This window comes from Eschrichtius robustus, chromosome 12, assembly GCF_028021215.1.
Source record: "Eschrichtius robustus isolate mEscRob2 chromosome 12, mEscRob2.pri, whole genome shotgun sequence".
Classification (NCBI taxonomy): Eukaryota; Metazoa; Chordata; class Mammalia; order Artiodactyla; family Eschrichtiidae; genus Eschrichtius; species Eschrichtius robustus.
Window position 1 is genome coordinate 11,560,694 of NC_090835.1, and position 17,061 is coordinate 11,577,754.

Sequence of the window (17,061 nt, forward strand, 5' to 3'; positions counted from 1 at the left end):
CCTCACGTGACCCGTGGAATAAATTCACAATTAGATTGTAATGCAGTCAGTAATTCAGTCATCTCACTGCTTGATACTGCATGTACTTAGCCCCCGATTTTCACCCCCCGACTAGCCCCTCGGCAGGTAGCCTTGAGAGGGAATCCGATAAAACTTGACTAAATTTGATAATCGCCGCATTCTCACAGATTTAGGAATCTTGGTGCGCTCAACCCGTCTGGACAGATACTTTATTCGAAGCTTCCATTTGAAGATGCTGCGATTTTTCTGCTGTTGAAGTTGGCCATTAAAGCTTTTCCTGAAATTTTTCCATAAATAACTACGTGCATTTGAGATGACCTTTTATGTACACGCATCTTCACGCCTGTTTATCGGATCAGCTTTTTGTGACTTTTCAGTCTGTTGGCTCTTCCTTCTCTTAAACTTAAGAGCTTCTAAACTGGGTTCCTCATAGCAAATGAGTCTTCAGCTGAAGGCACACCTTCCTTCCCTCCTCGACAGGTTATCGCCCGACAGCCCAGTGGGGGTCCGATTCTAATTCTCCAGGGTTGTCTTCCTAAAATAACGATCAGATCACCCTCCCTGCATCACAAGCCTGAAAGCTCCCTACTGCTGTCGGTTAGTGGCCAAAACCTTCGTTCAGGCAGTCATATTCCTGGTAATTTCAAGAACCTGGCACATACCTACCTAATTTTGTTTTCTGTTTCCCTAGGATGATGGTTCTTAAACTTCGGCGTGCACCAGAACCACCTAGAGGGCTCCTTAAAACACAGACCCAAGGGCCCGCAAACAGACTTTCCGGCTCACGAGGCCCAGGGTAGGGCTGGTGAGGTTGCGTTTCTGACAAGTTCCCAGGCGATGCTGGCGTTACTGGTCTAGGACCGCTGCTGCTCCAGAAGAGCTCCTCGCTGATTATCTCAGAAACGGGCCAAGATCACTGTGCTTATTCTTTCATATACTTGAATACGTAAAACAAAATTACTTTGGGTACACGTATCACTTGTCTCGAAATAAGACCTTGGAGAAGATTCTCTGCCGTTGAGCGGGTGGTCGGCACACAAATCTGACCCCCTGGATCCGGTCCTGATCGACCGTGGCCTTTTAGACAGAACGGCTACCATTTAAGTGTGTCACAAATGGTAAGGAATGGGGCAGCTGCTTAAGTGTTGGTCCCTTTTGGCAAGGTCATCAGCCAGTGATAATTTCATGGGAACAGTAATGAAAACAAAGCCCCCTAAAGGACTAAATCTGGCCTACAAGAAACCAAGCTCGACACTGCTGGCCAGTTAAGTTTCCCTGGCCCCTTAGTACATATTCTCACATAACTTCTGGCTTTATTCGCTCAATGCAACCTACTTACCTATCGGTCTTCCTAGATTCACATGCACTACATATGTTATTTAAGGCACCACCGTTATCTGTTACTACTACTTACATCAAAACACAGAAATAATGACCAAAGTCTGTCCTTAGCATATTCTCACAATACATTCTCTCTGGACATTTGAAACAAAACTGACTAGATAAAAATATCCATCAGGGGCTTCCCTGGTGGCACAGTGCTTAAGACTCCGCCTGCCAGTGCAGGGGACACAGGTTCGAGCCCTGGTCCGGGAAGAGCCCACATGCCGCGGAGCAGCTAAGCCCGTGCACCACAAGTAGTGAGCCTGCGCTCTAGAGCCCGCGAGCCACAACTGCTGAGCCTGCATGCCACAGCGACGGAAGCCCGCGCTCCACAACAAGAGAAGCCACTGCTCGCCGCAACTAGAGAAAGTCCACGCACAGCAATGAAAACCCAACAACGCAGCCAAAAATAAATAAATTTAAAAAATATATATATCCATCAGATTCATGTCTAAGGTGGTAACTTCAGTCAAAATTCTAATACTGAAAAAGCTACTTTGGTTAGTGTGAGTGTCCCATTTGTAGTAGATATGCTTAAAATCCTCAAAGTCTACATTTAGCTAAGGATGAAGATTCGAGGCAATATCCTTCTTCATAATCTATATACAGACTAACTTGAATTTCAGCATTCCTTCTTTTGACTCAGTCTACACAAGAAGCAAACGATATGGTAGCTTTACAAGTCAGATGTAGCCAAACATCTAAAAGATCTTCCACGAAAATACGGAGCGTTGAGTGCAAATGGGCAAAATGTACTCCACCGCTATTGGCCTCCAAACGATTAAGGGCTGGCGTAGCAGGGAAGGTTCATCAACAGCACACAAAAGCTGCAAGCCGCTTTCCTGTCACAGTGAGATCGTGGCTACTCAGATTCTAAACAGCCAGGAAACTCCAGTCATCAGAATTGCGCTTTACCAGTCCTATGCAATCAGTCACGCTCCTAACGACGAGCCTAAAAATATTCAGAAATAAACCTGCAGCATCTCTTGAATGCAGTTATATTGGTTTAATATAAATACACAGATATTCACCCTCCTGAGCCTTAGTGTGCTGTTCCTCTCTAGTTCATCTGGCATACTCGCAAGCTTTGAAACCCAGCTCCTCCATTCCCACCTCTGAGAGGGTTTCCGAGGCATTGACTCGAATCCTCTCCCTGTGATCAGGCTGAATGAAGTGCTCCCTTTCCTCCACTCCCAGAGCAATCTGTTCAAACCTCTCTCACGTACTTACCATGTTGAATTATAATTTGTTTGTTTACTTGTTTGTCTCCCACTCTAGGCTGTTAGTTCCTTGAAGAAGGAGAATTGGTTCTATTCACCTTTGTAACCCCAGTACCTAGGGCCGCACCTGGCAAATAGGTGTTTCACAAATGGTGGTTCGAAGAACGAATGACCCAGAGCACAGGGCCATTCCTCGAGCATGCCATGCGTTTTCATGCCTTTGCTCATGCTGATTCCTTTCCTGGGATGCCCCCTGCTGCATTTCTCAGCTAGCTCAGAAGTCACCTGCTCGTAGGACTGTAGAAGCTAAACTCCTCCGACCCTCTAAGGCCTCACACGGGACTGCCTGCCTACTTCTCTGTGCTTCTTTGTTCACAAACGAAACTCACTTCATTCCTCGGGCCATGGAACTTTTCCTACTGTATCCTAACATTAGAGGTCTGCTGCTTTCTGGATCGATTACAGTATCCTAGAGGGCAGGTGTTACTACCAAAGGCCTCTTTTGTGGTTCCAACACAGTGTAAGGACCACAGACATTCAAGTAAGGTTTACTATTCCATTCTTCCAACTGTGGGGAATTATTCTGTTCTTTTGTTCTTCCTTCCTTCCTTGCGCAGTTAATGTTGACAAGATGATAACCCTCTTGCGTGAAAAATGCCAAACACTGTCACGTGCTAATACGATATGAATTTCAAGCACTACTTCTTTTCCCACCAACTACAAATAAGGGTCACTGTGCTATACGAAGCCAGTTACATTTTCAAGGAAGTGAACCCTTCTCTCAATATTTATTCTTTTGCCTTATAAAGAAAACATGCAAAAAAAATTTAAGTTCTTACACTAGTTCTCCGCCTTGGAATAAGAATGTAACAGAATCACATTTAGTATTCAGAATCTCCTGGGAGGGGAAACTTCAAGATGAGAAGCATCATTAAGTAACACTTAGAACAGCAATTTTAATGAACTGTTCTTCGCAGTAATAGAAAAACCACTAACCCGGATTTTACTAATATCCTTGATAAGAACTTTTTCTCCTCAAACTGGCATTTTAAGAAAACAACAACCCACGAGGTCAATGACAGTAAAGATTAAATCCCAAGACATTCAGCTGTCTTTGCTCCATTATGCTGGTTTTTGGACCAGAAGATCTGCAAAAATATCTAAGTGATGAAGCAATTTTTGTCTTTTCCAGTGAATGGTATTCTTTCATAGCTGTTTTAAAAAATATCTGTCACAGAGTTTCTTGTTCATTAATCATTCATGGAGTTTTTATATTTTAATTTAGAATTTTTTTTCCCTTGGGAGGGCAGGAATTCTCACAATTACCATTTAAGCACCAGCAGTTCTCTGACCTGTCTGCATGGCTTTTTATGCAGAACAATTTAAGAAATCTTCAGGACGGGTACACACCAAATTTAATAAAACTCAAATCTTTTTTGATTTGAACAATGCTGAATTTTTCCTGTGATCCTGGTCACCTTAAAACCTAAGCAGATCAATGCTGGTAAAGGCACTTGAGACTATATTACTGGTTTCCTCCGATTTCTTCTTAGCCTATTAACATCTTCCAAGAAAAAATGGCTCAATTTCAAATTCACTCATAGGGGAAAGGTTTTCTGAAGGGTGGTTCCAACTGCTAACTTTAAAACAAAAATGTAAACAGAGCTGAAACCAAGCAGTTTAAACCACACTGGTTTTGATGTCACTCAATGAACCTTAGTCCATATGTAATCAAGTTTTACATAGTTTGTTCAAGCCAAAATTTTGGCTCCATAGAAACGATTCTAATGCCAAGTCTCTGATCGACGGTGTAACGTGGCAATGAATGTATCACTCCTTAACGTTTAAGCGCGTGATGCGACCTCTGAAACTCTTTAACGTTCTTAAAAAATGAATGAGAATTTAAACAGTCAACCATGAAAGGCAAACAGGGTACAGTGACAAAACAAAACAAGGGAAAATGAAAACACAACACACCCCCAAAATCAAACCCAGACTGTAGGACCAGGAGTTCCAGCCTGGCGTTCTCAGGTAAAGTTGGATAAATTTCCTAAGAGCCTGCCATGTACCTGAATGCCCACACGAAATAAAATGAGGGACTTGGGTGCAGTGCCATCTGACGTCTTGGCTACCTCCTATACCTGTGATTCTCTGTGCGAATTCCTCAGCTTCAGTTCACTCCTTAGACCAGCAGCACTCGTTTGCACGGTGTGCACCACTGAAGCAACTTCAGAACCACCCTCAGGGAGCGAGTCAACACGCAGGATTCTAAAGCATTGAAAGGACGGGCCCGGCCTATAGAGAAGGGCTCGAGTGGCATTTACTACCCCAGAATACCCAATAATAGTTTGTTTCAGACGTGTTTACAAATGGCACTTTATAGAGCGCTAAATACTCCCTTTATTTAGGTCTGCGTGAGATCAGTTTTTGTAAGATTTTTTGGCATCTAATTTAAAACATCTGACTTAATGGAGATTCTTGTAGCCACAGCTCTCTCAAAGGGAGAGGAAGGGAACTTGAGCATTGCTACATGCCTTACAGAGCTGCCTCGCTCCTCAGGGGGGAAACAAGCAGCTGCAGCAGCCAGCGTGCTCATGAATCAGTGTAGTCCTGTGGAACATTTGTCAAGTGTTTCACAGCAGGGGTAAAAAGTTAATAAAATAATAAGCGAAGTAATCTAGTTAGATCTTCATTAGTTGTACTTATTTAGGTTGTTACTCATTTTACGTGGCTACCAAGCTCAGCGCTGTAGACAGCCTTCATAAATAAGGCCTTCTGTTCCCATTAGTCTTTTTATTTGTATCTTAATACATGTGAAAGGAAAGAACTTGAGGCCAAATGGTTATCTTGGGGCTCAGTTTGGAATAATTTAGTTAGAAAAGAAAATACAGTTCAAAGTAGGATTGTTAAAGTGCCATGTAAACTACCTCCAAGAAGAGTTGATCCCAGACAGGGTCTTCACTAGTTATTAGGTACCGAAGAGTAATAAAATCACCTGTGGGTATACCTTACAACTTACCTCCAGGCCAGCCCTGCCTGATAACTATTGCTGTGCAAAATTTATAATCTTGTCTACGGAATTGATTAAAAGCTTTCAGCACCGCGTACCGTACGGAAGGCTGAACTGTTGCCATGTTTGTGCAGGATTACCCAGTCAGCTACGGCAGAGCACAGGTCCTCCCAGCAGGAGATCACCACCTGGTGACTGTGAGCGCTCATTTTAAGGGGGTCAAGGGCGGGGCGGGGCGGGGCGGGGGGGGTGGCACCGGAGTATATAGGGTTTGCTACCAACTTGCCCCCTTCGCCCAACTTAGTTACAGGGGCAAAGCATTTATCTTACGGACAGGGAGCAGGGTGGGGCAGCACACCTGTAGACGGCTCAGCTCTGTGAGAGCAGGGATGCGGCCGGCAGACGGGCCACTGCTTCACCCCCAGCACCTGCCACGCCGCCTGGACTATGGGAGCCACTCAGTAAGGATCTGGCCAGTGAATGAACCAAAAGGAGCTCTTCCTTGACTGTGGTTTAGCCCAGGATGCTGAATTTAAGAATCTGGGGTGAGGGGTTGACAGATCTGAGGGCTGAAAAGCAAAACCAGAAACAGCCTTTAATCTTTGGTCAGTGAAGGAAAGTCAAAGAGTACAGCTTTACACATCGTGTTTTTCTGTACAGCACTTCATTGAAGTAGTTTGCATTTTCTCATTTTCTGGTTTTGTTTTTCATATGAAAACCTCGTCCTGAGCGGCAATGAAAGTAGCGTCATGGGCTTATCCTGTCAAAGGGCAGTGAAGGGGGAGTGGAGGGGAAACTGACGGACTAAATGGGTTTGTCCTCTGTTGCCCCGTTTCCTTTTCTATCCAGGTGATAAACTTCAGCATTTTAACATGAGCACTACTGATTTTTTTCCTCACCACACTTGGTGTGTATGGTGGTGGGTGTGTGTGGGTGTGTGTAGGCAGGTGGGGTTTCTTTTCTTTACCTGGTCCTTTAATTCTGACAGCTGCCCAGAAAGATTAGTGACCAGCTTCATGGTGGACTCCAGCTTCTCCTGCAGGTTCCTCAGCTCATTCTGTTCTCCTTCCGAATCGCTGCTGACCAGGGACATGGCTCTCATCCTTGGGAACCAGTCAAGGTTTCTTTCCTAGAATCCACGTGAAAAAAAGAGGGAGTCACTTCAAAGAGGAGAGACAACAAAGGCAGTCTTACCACACCATCTTTTCTTTGTGCCATCTTTCACCAGGCTCTTTCTGATTGCTGCAGAACTAATGTACTGTACTGTGTATTTTTTTAAACCCTTCAGTAAATATCTGTTTAATCGAATATAATTAAACTCTCTTAACTCCTGGACCAAGAAATCACTTTAAAGTATGAGGAAAAGTGGGTTTCCAAACAAGATTCCTCATCTCCAAATACGACTGCTGCCACTCCCATCTGTGACCTTTGCAAATGACACAGCTAACGAGATTGGAGTTTTAAAACCGTGTTAAAATACATGTAATAAAATTTACCATTTTATTAATCATTTATAAGTGTACAGTTCAGTGGCATTAAGTGCATTCACATTGTTGTGCAGCCATCACCACCATCCATCTCGGGGATTCTTTTCATCTTCCCCAACTTCAGCTCCATCCCCGCTGAATACTAACTCTCCCACCCCTGGCAACTGCCTCCTGTTTGCGGTCAGCGACTTTGACCACTCTAGATACCTCACACCGTGCTTGCTGAGTATTTTTTAAAGCACTCTACTTGGAAAATCATTTGCAAACACTCTACAGGTACGTGAATTTTAAGATCCCGAGTGTTGTGGGATCGACCCGATAACGCGTATGGGTGCGTTTGCTTGGTAGAGGGTTGTTAAGAGGCTGAAAATGGAGAGCGGGTTCAGTTTCCCTCTTTGTGAACATATGGACACCACCTCTCGACTCTTGTTTCCTTTTCCTTCCAGCCTGAAACGGCTGGTGGGTGCTGTCAGTTGGTATAAGAAAGACCCATTCAGTCTCCTTCCCTGTCTGTCTCCTCCCTTTGTTTTGACGCCTATAGCTCATACCTGTAAACAGCATTTCTCACCGCTGGTTAACAGAATGGACAGGCCTCCTCCTCCCACCTCACTTCTTTCTGCCCACATACGCTTTTCTCATAAAAAGTACACCTCACACCTCCCGGGTGAGTTCTGTACAGAGAGGCAGGAATGAACTGTTAAGAAAAGCTTCATCAGCTGGAGGTAAGGGGAGCCAGACTGACTCATTCCACATCCGTCTGGCATCACATCTCACTTGGGCCATTCGGATCTCGTCGGGATGAATTCTAATAAACATCCTAACACAAATCATGCCCACTCCACCAACACACACACACACACACACGGAATTTGCTGTTGTTGCTTTGTGTACACCAGAGATCAGCAGAATTTTTCTGCATAGTAAACATTTTCTGATAGTAAATATCTTTGGCTTTCTGGACCATACGGTCTCTGTCACAGCAAATCTGCTCTGTAGCCCCCAAACACCCATAGAGAATACACAAATGAACTGGGGTAGCTGTGTTCCAATAAAACTTTATTTACACATGCTGGCGGAGGGCCAGCTTTGGCCCACAGTCTGGAGTTTGCCAACCACTGTCGTATACAATAGAAGGCATCAACATACTCAAAATCAAGAACAAAATACCACAAGACGTCTAAATTTTAAAAAGCAAGATAACTAAACCGTGTCTGTCTTGACCTAATGCAACCTAGCGATACAGAAGCCAAACAAGAACTAGCTGAAGATATTAAAAAGAAGGCATACCACAGTGGCACGAGGTGTCCCGTCTACTTGAGAGCATTTTGCTTTGCTTAAGACGTGTGGGGAGTCTAGTCGGGACCCACTAGCCTGCCAGCGTCCTGAGAGCAGGAACCACCTTAGTACAGTGACTGGAACACAGCAGACCCTTGATAAATATTTGTGGAAGCACGAATGATCAATCCACTGCCTCCTGGTGGGCCCTGGTTAACTAATGCTTAAACGGTAAACCTCCATTGCTTAGAACGACTGCTGGAAGAGGGAAGTGATGCTGTTTACCTTCCCCTGCCACACACCCTGTGATCAACACTCCCTTCCCATGTGCCCCGATGTTAGCCTGTACTCGTTCTCATCAACCTCCCACCACAGACAGAGCAGTGGGCAAAAGGACGTTTGACAAAATACCCCATTTCAAAGATGACCAGCCTAAAACCCTGGAGCGTTGCCACGTCTAGTCAGTTTTCTGCTGTGTGTCTACAGCGAAGAGGAGAGAGCAGACATCTGAGAACATTTAAGCACAGGAGCGACACTGAAAGGCAGCTGAGGTCACCTGTCACTGATTATACCACCGCCCCATGTTAGTCCTTCACACATCATCCCACCATCCCACCGTGCCACTCTAAGGGAAGAAGCACCTGACTGCTCAGGGCACACGGAGGGGACAGGTGGCTGGCGGTTACTCTCAGTAGGCAGCGCGGGCCCCGTGACGGAGGGAGAGACGGGTGGCCAGGCTGATGGACCATGGGCACAACTGCAGCAAGGCCGGCCGCGTACCCGAGACTGGATATCCACGGGGACGGCTGCAAATGTCTGCACGCTGACCCCTGAGGAGAGCAAGGTGAAGAGGAAAGATCCAGAGTCCCACTTAAACCGTCAGACTCGGGAGCATATGGACACACCATCGATGGCGATAACGACAGAATGTGACGTAGCAGGGAGTTCAGAGATCGCTAAGGCCTACCCTGCGTGGTAATGCAGGACACAGCCCCAGGAGGGAGGAAACAATCCCTGTATTTCAAAGGAGATCCTGAGGATGATCTGGCGTTTACAGACTGTAAACTTCTGTTACTGAGCACGTTTGGGGGCAAATATGTGATAGCTCTCTAGGTTCAAGTCAAAAGTATAAGCACTCTTGGAAGAAAACATTTTTAAAAATACAGCATATTCAACGAATACTTAAGGAGCCCTTACCTTACATGCTTGGTTCTGAGGAAACAGCTGTGAGCCCCCTGCACTTGGTCACTGCCTCCTGGACCTCTTTAAAGTGGACGTGGCTTTGAAACCTAAGTATGAGGTAGGGTTCCTGCCATCAAAGTGCTTGCAATTTAGTTAAGGAGAGTGGACAGTTCAGTTAAAAAAAGAATGGAAATAAAGCACCTAGGCCGTGTCAAATGAGCGGCAGGAAGAGAAGGGTCAATGTAAGGACTGACTACAGTGGTTTTGCGTGGCTGGAATCCTCTTCGTGGAGGGCCTGGGCCTGAAGGAAGGTTATCACTTGGCCAGACGAGGGGCCAGCGTGAGGGCCTTCTCAGCCGACGGGGGGCTGGCACAGCCCTGAAACCAGTGTGGCCGCAGCTGGGGCGGAGGGCAGACAGGCGGGGCAGCGGCCCAGGCCGCGGAGCACTGGGGAGCGATGCCGGCTGGGCTGGCGAGGGAGAGGGACGGCGGTGACAGGAGGAGGCCTGGACACATGGGTGGCGGGGAAGGGGAGGAAGTGACCGGAGCCCCTGCCCGACGAGGCGCTGGCAGAGAGAGGGGACGTGTACGAGCCGGAGTGAGAGCTCACCTGCAGCCCACCGACTCCCGACATGCAGAGGAATGTACAACTGCCTAAAATGGGTAGAGAATTCATCTCAAACCTGCCTCTCAAATTTTCATGTTCACTTGCTTAGCAAACCCTCCATAAAAATAGAAAACACAGATTTCCAAACAGTGCACGTTAAACAGGTCTTCAAAAAAGAAGACAGAAAATCGATGCAAGAGTCTGCTTAAGTTCCTTAAGTTTAGGGAGCAGTTTCTTTTCCTTATTCCAACAGCAAGCGACCACATGACGATAGATGAAAGAGAGAATTTTTCCACGGCACTTTCCCACCTTCTTCCATGGTGTATGTGATTTGATCCCTGGACTCCCAGGCAGTGATTTCAGAAAGGTCTCTGACAAATGCAAAATGCACAGCCCTCATCCAACAACCGTTCACTGACTATTTCTAACTTCTGTGCCTGGCACAGGGCTGAGTGCTGAGGGTCTAGAGATGAGGAAGACAAGGTCCCTGCCCCCAAGGGGTGGAATGCAGTGCGAGGAATGTGTAGTGCGGGGCTCAGGGCATGGCCCTTTGCTCCCGTGGACCCCACTGCAGCCCCAGCTCCGAGTCCTGAGTGCCCAGTGAGTATCCGCTAGGCCACCGAATGGGGTCCACTGGCCTTAAAATGGCTGCTACCGGCATCTTTGCTCCTCACCGCAATGGCCAAGAGATGCACTCAGATGCTGTTTGTATCTGTACTTCTGTAAATGGGCTACCACCTGTAATCCTGGGGCATGAAGGCCCTGCCCAAGGGGTACATAAAGCCATAGACAGAAATAATGCATCTTTTTAGAATGTCCATTTTAGTCAGTGGTTAACGGTCGAAAATATTTTTATATTAAACTCAAAATGTGCCCTGGAGAACATGAAACAGTCCGATTTTAAAGGTAAAACCCCAAGATTTTGAAGAAATGTCATACTTTTCACAGGCCGCTCTGTACCATGTGCCCCAATCCTGGCAATACACCTTCGTTCTCCATTTCATGAGAGTCCTTCAGTACAAAGGGAGGAACAGGATTTCCTGGTCGAGATGTTTACCAATTACCACCTCAAAGGTTCTCCCTCACTGCCCTCCTCCAACCTTAATATCTAACAATGCAGAGCAGAGGTGGGGCCCCATTCAAACCCTAAACCACAGGAAACGAGGTATCCAAGTGCTCTGGATGGTGTGTACCGGTAGCTCTTCTGCCCCGACATGGGTATGTACCCAAATTTGAGGTCCTAGGTGGTGCCAGTATTTTAATTAAATAATCATCCTGGGCTGTTAACTCTAATCTCAAATTACCAACAAGCATCTAGGAGTTAAAATTAATTAACAATTCTAGCCAGACTGTTCTCTCAGTTTCCATTCGGCTTTGCACCCTGCGCAGCGGGATAAGCTCCGACGCAGCGTTAAGGCTCCTCGCCAGCAGGACCTTCTGCACGGAGATCGAAATCTTTACAGGCAGATCGTCAGACTTTCCCAATCCTGGCCTTGGAGCAGAGAGAGAACCCCTGAGTCCAGTCACTTTCTCTTTAGCTCAGACTTTCCGAGCAAATGCTGAGCTTGTCTGACTGAGTGCTCAGTGACTCCAGGGAAGCCTGCGCCCGTAGTTCCCCAGCTAGCCAGGGGCTGAAGGTCTATAAATGTTTGCAGAATCCTGCCTTTATGTCCGTTCCAGATCAAAAACATGTCTCAGTATCCTGACTTCTCTTGCCTTTTTAAGAAAGTCATCAACGAAGGCATTTTTGTTTATACATGAATTCATCTCGGGCTGTGTGTGTGTGTGCGCGTGCGTGTGTGCGTGCGTGTGCACGCGTGCGGTCAGGAGGGTGGGTCTGGGGAGGCTCGTGGGTTCACTGCACGTCTCTCAGCCGCATCTGTCGCTCTGGGTCTGAGAGCCCCTCTGCGCTTCCCTCGCTTTCCTCGCTGCTGGCACCTCGCATACCAATGTCATTAGGCACTGTCTGCCCTGGTCCTCCTACAATCCAGCCAGCGCAGTTCCCGTCACAGCAAGCACTTCCTCTGTCAGAGCAGACAAACCGACTCAAGCCACAGCCGGAAGCAGGCTGACCACAAGTGCTAAGGTTCTGGTTAGTTCTTTTCTAGGTAAAGTTGGAAAAGTCCCTGCAAAGGCAAACACTGAAGTTTTAGACACGGGGGCGGCACTGACCTCTTGAAATGTTCTTGACTGGAAAGAGGGAGGGTGTGTGAGAGAGAGAGAGAGAGAGAGAGAGAGAGAGAGAGAGAGAGAAACAGAGAGAGAGGAGGAGAGGAAGTTGGATTGTATGATGCAAATGCTCATCATTCTGAGAAGCGTTTTTTTTTTTTTTTTTTCTCTTCTTCTTCTTCCCAGGTTCAACTGAAGAGGCTCTTCTAAGAAAGACAACTGAGATCATCAGTCACCTCCTCAGAGAAAGTCCACTGAGGTAGAGTTTTGTTTACCTTGTAAACAACGCAACATTTATTGTTGAACCCCTTATTCTTTTACAGCCAGACTAGAGAGTTGCCATTTCTTGTTTTTTTTTTTGGTGGGGGCATGAGGCGAGAAGATGGGTCCTGGGGAAGATGGACCTGTAAGCCACAGAATCCCCTCGGGGAAGATTCAGGAAGGCAAAGACTGTCCTTTCAACTCAAATGTCAAATGCGTTCCCACTTATCTTACCAAGCAAGACGACAAACTGGATTTTCCCAGAGTGCCTGGCGACGCTTCGGTGACAGGAGTGACTGAGGGGCAGGCCTGGAGACAGATTCTTGGCCACCCCATGTATCCAAACCTCCCCATGTATCCAAACCCCCAGAAAATGCCTGGAAGAGAGCGGAAGGGGAGGACTGAAGATAATCCTTAACTTTTCTAAAGCGGGAATATATTACACTCAATAAACTTTAAATATTTGCCCCTCTTGTGAGTTAGGGTGACTATTTGCATTGAAGAGGAAGAAAATAATCTTTAGAGCTCACTTTTCTAAGATCGTGGAAAACAGATAAAACGCAGAATCCATTGCTTTGGGCGAAAAATAGTGATAATAACTCTTAAGTACGCTCAGTGACTCCAGAATTGTCATTTATAGTATCTATTATACATTAAAACAAAATACTCAATTGAAAAAATAGATTCCAAAGGTTAGAAGATTGAGGGTTGGGGGCTAGAGGGACGAACAGGTAGAGCACAGAGGACTCGCAGGGCAGTGAACCTATTCTGTTTGCTGCTGTAATAGTGGATCCATGTCATTATACATTTGTCAAAAGCTACAGAATGTACAACGCCAAGAGTGAATCCTAACGTAAACTACTGTCTTTAGTTACTAATGACGTAACTAGATTAGTTGATCGATTGTAGTAACTACACCACAGTAATACAGAAGTTAATAACGGGAACCGGCGGGTGAGGTGGGGAGAAGGGGGCATACGGGAACTCAGTCCTTTGCTGCTCCGTGTTTCCTGTAAAAAATAAAACCTTTTTAAAAAAATGGATCCCACACCTGGAATTTGTTGGCCAGCCTGAAATTCAAGGGTCCAGGTCCCTGTATCTCACAGGCTTGTTTCCGTAGCAAGCCCATGATGTCAGTGCGTCAGCGGGAGGAGCTGCGTCCTAGGGTCCGGAGCTGAAGCCCTGACAGTCCAGCGTGTTCGCAGGACACTGAGCTGGGGTGAGTCAGCCAGCCAGCCTGGGTCTCTGCTCCCTCTTTTTTTTTCTTTTTTTTTTTTTTTTTTTTTTTTTGAGAAAGAGATTACTGGCTACTTCACAGGGTTAATGTGAGGATCAAATGGCTGTAAGAACGTGTCCCGTCAACTGGAAAGCACTATGCACAAGTATAGGTCGGTGTCAGCGGCCTAAGGTCACAAAGCTGGTCTGCGGCCCACGATGCCGACTCCAGGTGTGGCGCCCGACTCCCACGGAAGTCAGCTCTTCCTCTCCCGGGGTGAGGGTTTCGATTTTAGAGGCGCAGATTTCTCTTTTGCCGATGGAGCCGTGGGAAGGGTGCCCACGCTGCTCGCAAATGCAGGCGTCAGCGTGGTCTGCTGCTCTCGTCTCGGACGACATCACCCAGACAGGCCCCATTACATAATCTTCAGCCGGGCTGGAATGACCACTCACCCTTCCAGACTCAGTTAATAGCTGTGCTTGGACGATACAGTGTAACAGAGATGGGCCCCCGCCAGGGAGAGAACCACACCCATTTCTGATGAAATCCCTAGGCGAAGTCAGCTGCAGAGTCACTGCTTCATGTCACTATGGGCCCTCAGGTGAAGTGATGCCGGGCTCCCACTGGGGCCACGAGAAAGCAGCGCTCCCTACTTGGAGAGGTGCAGCTGGGTCCTGGGCCCCTGGGGTGCCGGGAGGAAGAAGCCTGAGGTAACGGAGGAGGGGAGAAAGGTGGGGGACGGCCTGTGCTGGACCAGGGCAGGGCAGGGCGGGCCGGGCCGGGCGGAGATTCCTGACGAAGAGCCCTCAGGCGAACTCGCCTTCTCCCAGGCTGGCTCAGGATGTTCTGCTCAGGCCACGTCCCCTGCACGTTCAGTTAGCTAAGCAATCTACCAGAATGTTCCTTGTGGTTACATACGGGATTTCAACAGGTTTTCTTGGTTTTCCTCTATTCTGTTTTGCATTCCACGAGTTTTAAACTTTGATCTCTTTATACAGTGGTGGTTTTTTGGGTTTGTTTTTAGCCTACTTAAAAGGCTTTCCAAAGTTCTTTGCTAGTGTTTCGGGGAAAAACACTTAGTGTTTGTCTTTGGACATACACTCACGCACACCCACGTGCCACCCCGCTCGCTGCTTCACCTGCAGCAGGGTCCCGCTAGGTAGCGTGTCAGCCTCTGGCTGCTGTGCTGGAAATCTCCTCCTGATTGAAATGGTTTTACTGAAGGCCAGCCCTGCCTAGACACCCTGAGAAACCGGTGACGGGAGGGTGTCATCTTTGTCACCGTCCGTACGACTTCAGTGAGAATTCAAGGGTGCGCCACCACCGCCATCCTGACTTGAGAGGGGTTTGGAAGGCAAGGTGCCCACAGCCTGAACTCTTCCGGGAGAAAGTGCAGATTCTCCAGATTCCTCGATCCCTTCCAACCGCCCCATTTTACCAAGCTGCCCCTTGCACTCTGACCCACACGCTCACTAAGCTTGTTCACATGGGTCTCCTCTCTCCCTCCTGACACCTCCCTGCATCCACTCCTGACACAGACCCTCGGTGGTCGTTTGAAAGTTGCTTCGTGGAATTGCAGAGCTAAAGGTGGCCTAAGAGACCCTCTGGTTCAACTTTCTCACTTTATAGGTGGTAACACAGCGGCCCTGTAAAAAAGTGCGTTTGTGAAAGGAGAAACTGAGACCTTGTCCACGTCATAACCTTTAAATACGAACAGCTGTACCTAAATGCTAGCATCTCTTCCTCATTCTCACGTTCCCTAGACACACACTAGTAGGCCTCATTCTGAAGAGCTACATTTGAAAGAATCCTGAATATATGCACTCGATGAAAACAAATTCAGAACATTCTCACGAAGGCCAGGTGGTCACACCTCTCAGTGGCATCGGACACCACCGTCCGGCTCTGTCAGACGCAGTCCGTGTTCAGAGCAGAGAGGAAATGAAGGCGTGAAGGCCAGGGAGTTACCGGCGTGGCGACGGAGCCGGGGACCGAAGGGGCAGGGACGGTGGCCCAGTGGGGTCTGCGGTGGGGGAGGAGCGGGAGGCGGGCTCAAGGTGTGGAAGGGAGAAAAGTGCATTTTGGGAGCTTAAAAAATCTGCTGAATTGGGAGAAATATGCGTGTAAAGAAATATCTTATATACGTGTACAAGCATGTACAAACACGTCAATCCCCACACACACCCTGGGACTGACCCCAGCAGAGGCGGTGAACCCGCCGGCAGCCACGCTCGTATTCCGCCCAGGCTCACGGACCCGAGTCCCGGGGCCCTGCGCGAACGGCAAGTTCATGGCTCTGCTCCCCTCGCTGCCACACACAGTGCCCTCGCACACCCCGGCGAAGGGCAGGCGTGGGAGGCTCGGAGGACAGGGCCGGGAGGGCCGTGCGCGGACCCGGCTCCCGATGCCGAGCGCTTCCGGACAGGAGGAAGCCGCCCACAAAGCACGGCCGCGCAGGGGCGGCTTCGTGCCTCCACACTGGAGGGCGGGACGCGGTGTGAGCCTGGGTGGGGAAACCGAAGCTCGGCAACTGCTCCCTGCAGCTGCCATGGACACGAAGCCCGGCTCAAGCGCAGAGGGTGGGGCGAGAGCGCGCCTGGCCGGCTGGGTGGCACGTCCAGTGATGCCGACGCGCTGTTCCCAGCCGCCGAGAGGCGAGTGCCAAATCCCTCTCCACTTCTCCCGCACTCCGACGTGCCTGAACTCTGCCGTGGTGTCAGCGAACTTCAGAAAGCTTTCTGGGCTGGATGAGAGGGCAGCGCAGCCCGTATCCCTACCCACCCACCGCTGAGGGCTGGCGGAGCCCAGCGGGCATCTTAAGCAACTCCGTGACCTCCCGGCTTAGGCAGGAGAGCGGAAGACACATCTCGGGATCTTATCAACAGCACCCCCCCCCCCCCCCCGCCCCGCCTCGCCCCACGGCATATCCTCACTGGAATTCCAGCATAAAAGCCCAAACCCATTCCTGTACCTCTGTGCGGAAGCAGAGGGTTTCCATGTCACGGTATCAGCAGCCAGGGCCCGCCTGCCAGGCACGTAGTGAAGCACAGGTGAGGCGAAAACCCGGGAAAGGGGAGGTCGTGGAGCCTTAGGTGCACGCCCCTCCCTCTGCACCCGAAGTCCGAGGAGGAGGTCAAGTGAACTGATACAAGATGGAACACAGTTGAAATCTCCGGGGGATCAGTGTGTGTGGGTGGGGTGGGAGTAGGGGGATGGGCAGGCAGGGGGAG

The 17,061-nt window shown here is 48.5% G+C and overlaps 1 protein-coding gene and 1 long non-coding RNA gene across 7 annotated transcripts in view; one reads left to right on the forward strand and one right to left on the reverse strand.

The window, feature by feature from the left end:
• LOC137774158 (uncharacterized) overlaps positions 1-13,462 on the forward strand; it is a 133,504-nt gene extending 120,042 nt beyond the window's left edge. For 4 of the 5 annotated variants that reach the window (XR_011075776.1, XR_011075775.1, XR_011075778.1 and 1 more), the window contains one exon: positions 713-2,395. This is a non-coding gene — a long non-coding RNA (uncharacterized lncRNA). Of the gene's footprint in view, positions 1-712; positions 2,396-12,540 lie in introns of those variants that run through there. The other variant, XR_011075777.1, reaches the window with a different exon arrangement.
• The window catches only part of ITPR1 (inositol 1,4,5-trisphosphate receptor type 1), a 321,127-nt gene that overhangs the window by 2,564 nt on the left and 301,502 nt on the right, over positions 1-17,061 (reverse strand). For both annotated transcript variants that reach the window (XM_068559286.1, XM_068559285.1), the window contains exon 58: positions 6,602-6,763. In XM_068559286.1, coding sequence (XP_068415387.1) covers positions 6,602-6,763 — 162 coding nt within the window. The remainder of the gene's footprint in view (positions 1-6,601; positions 6,764-17,061) is intronic.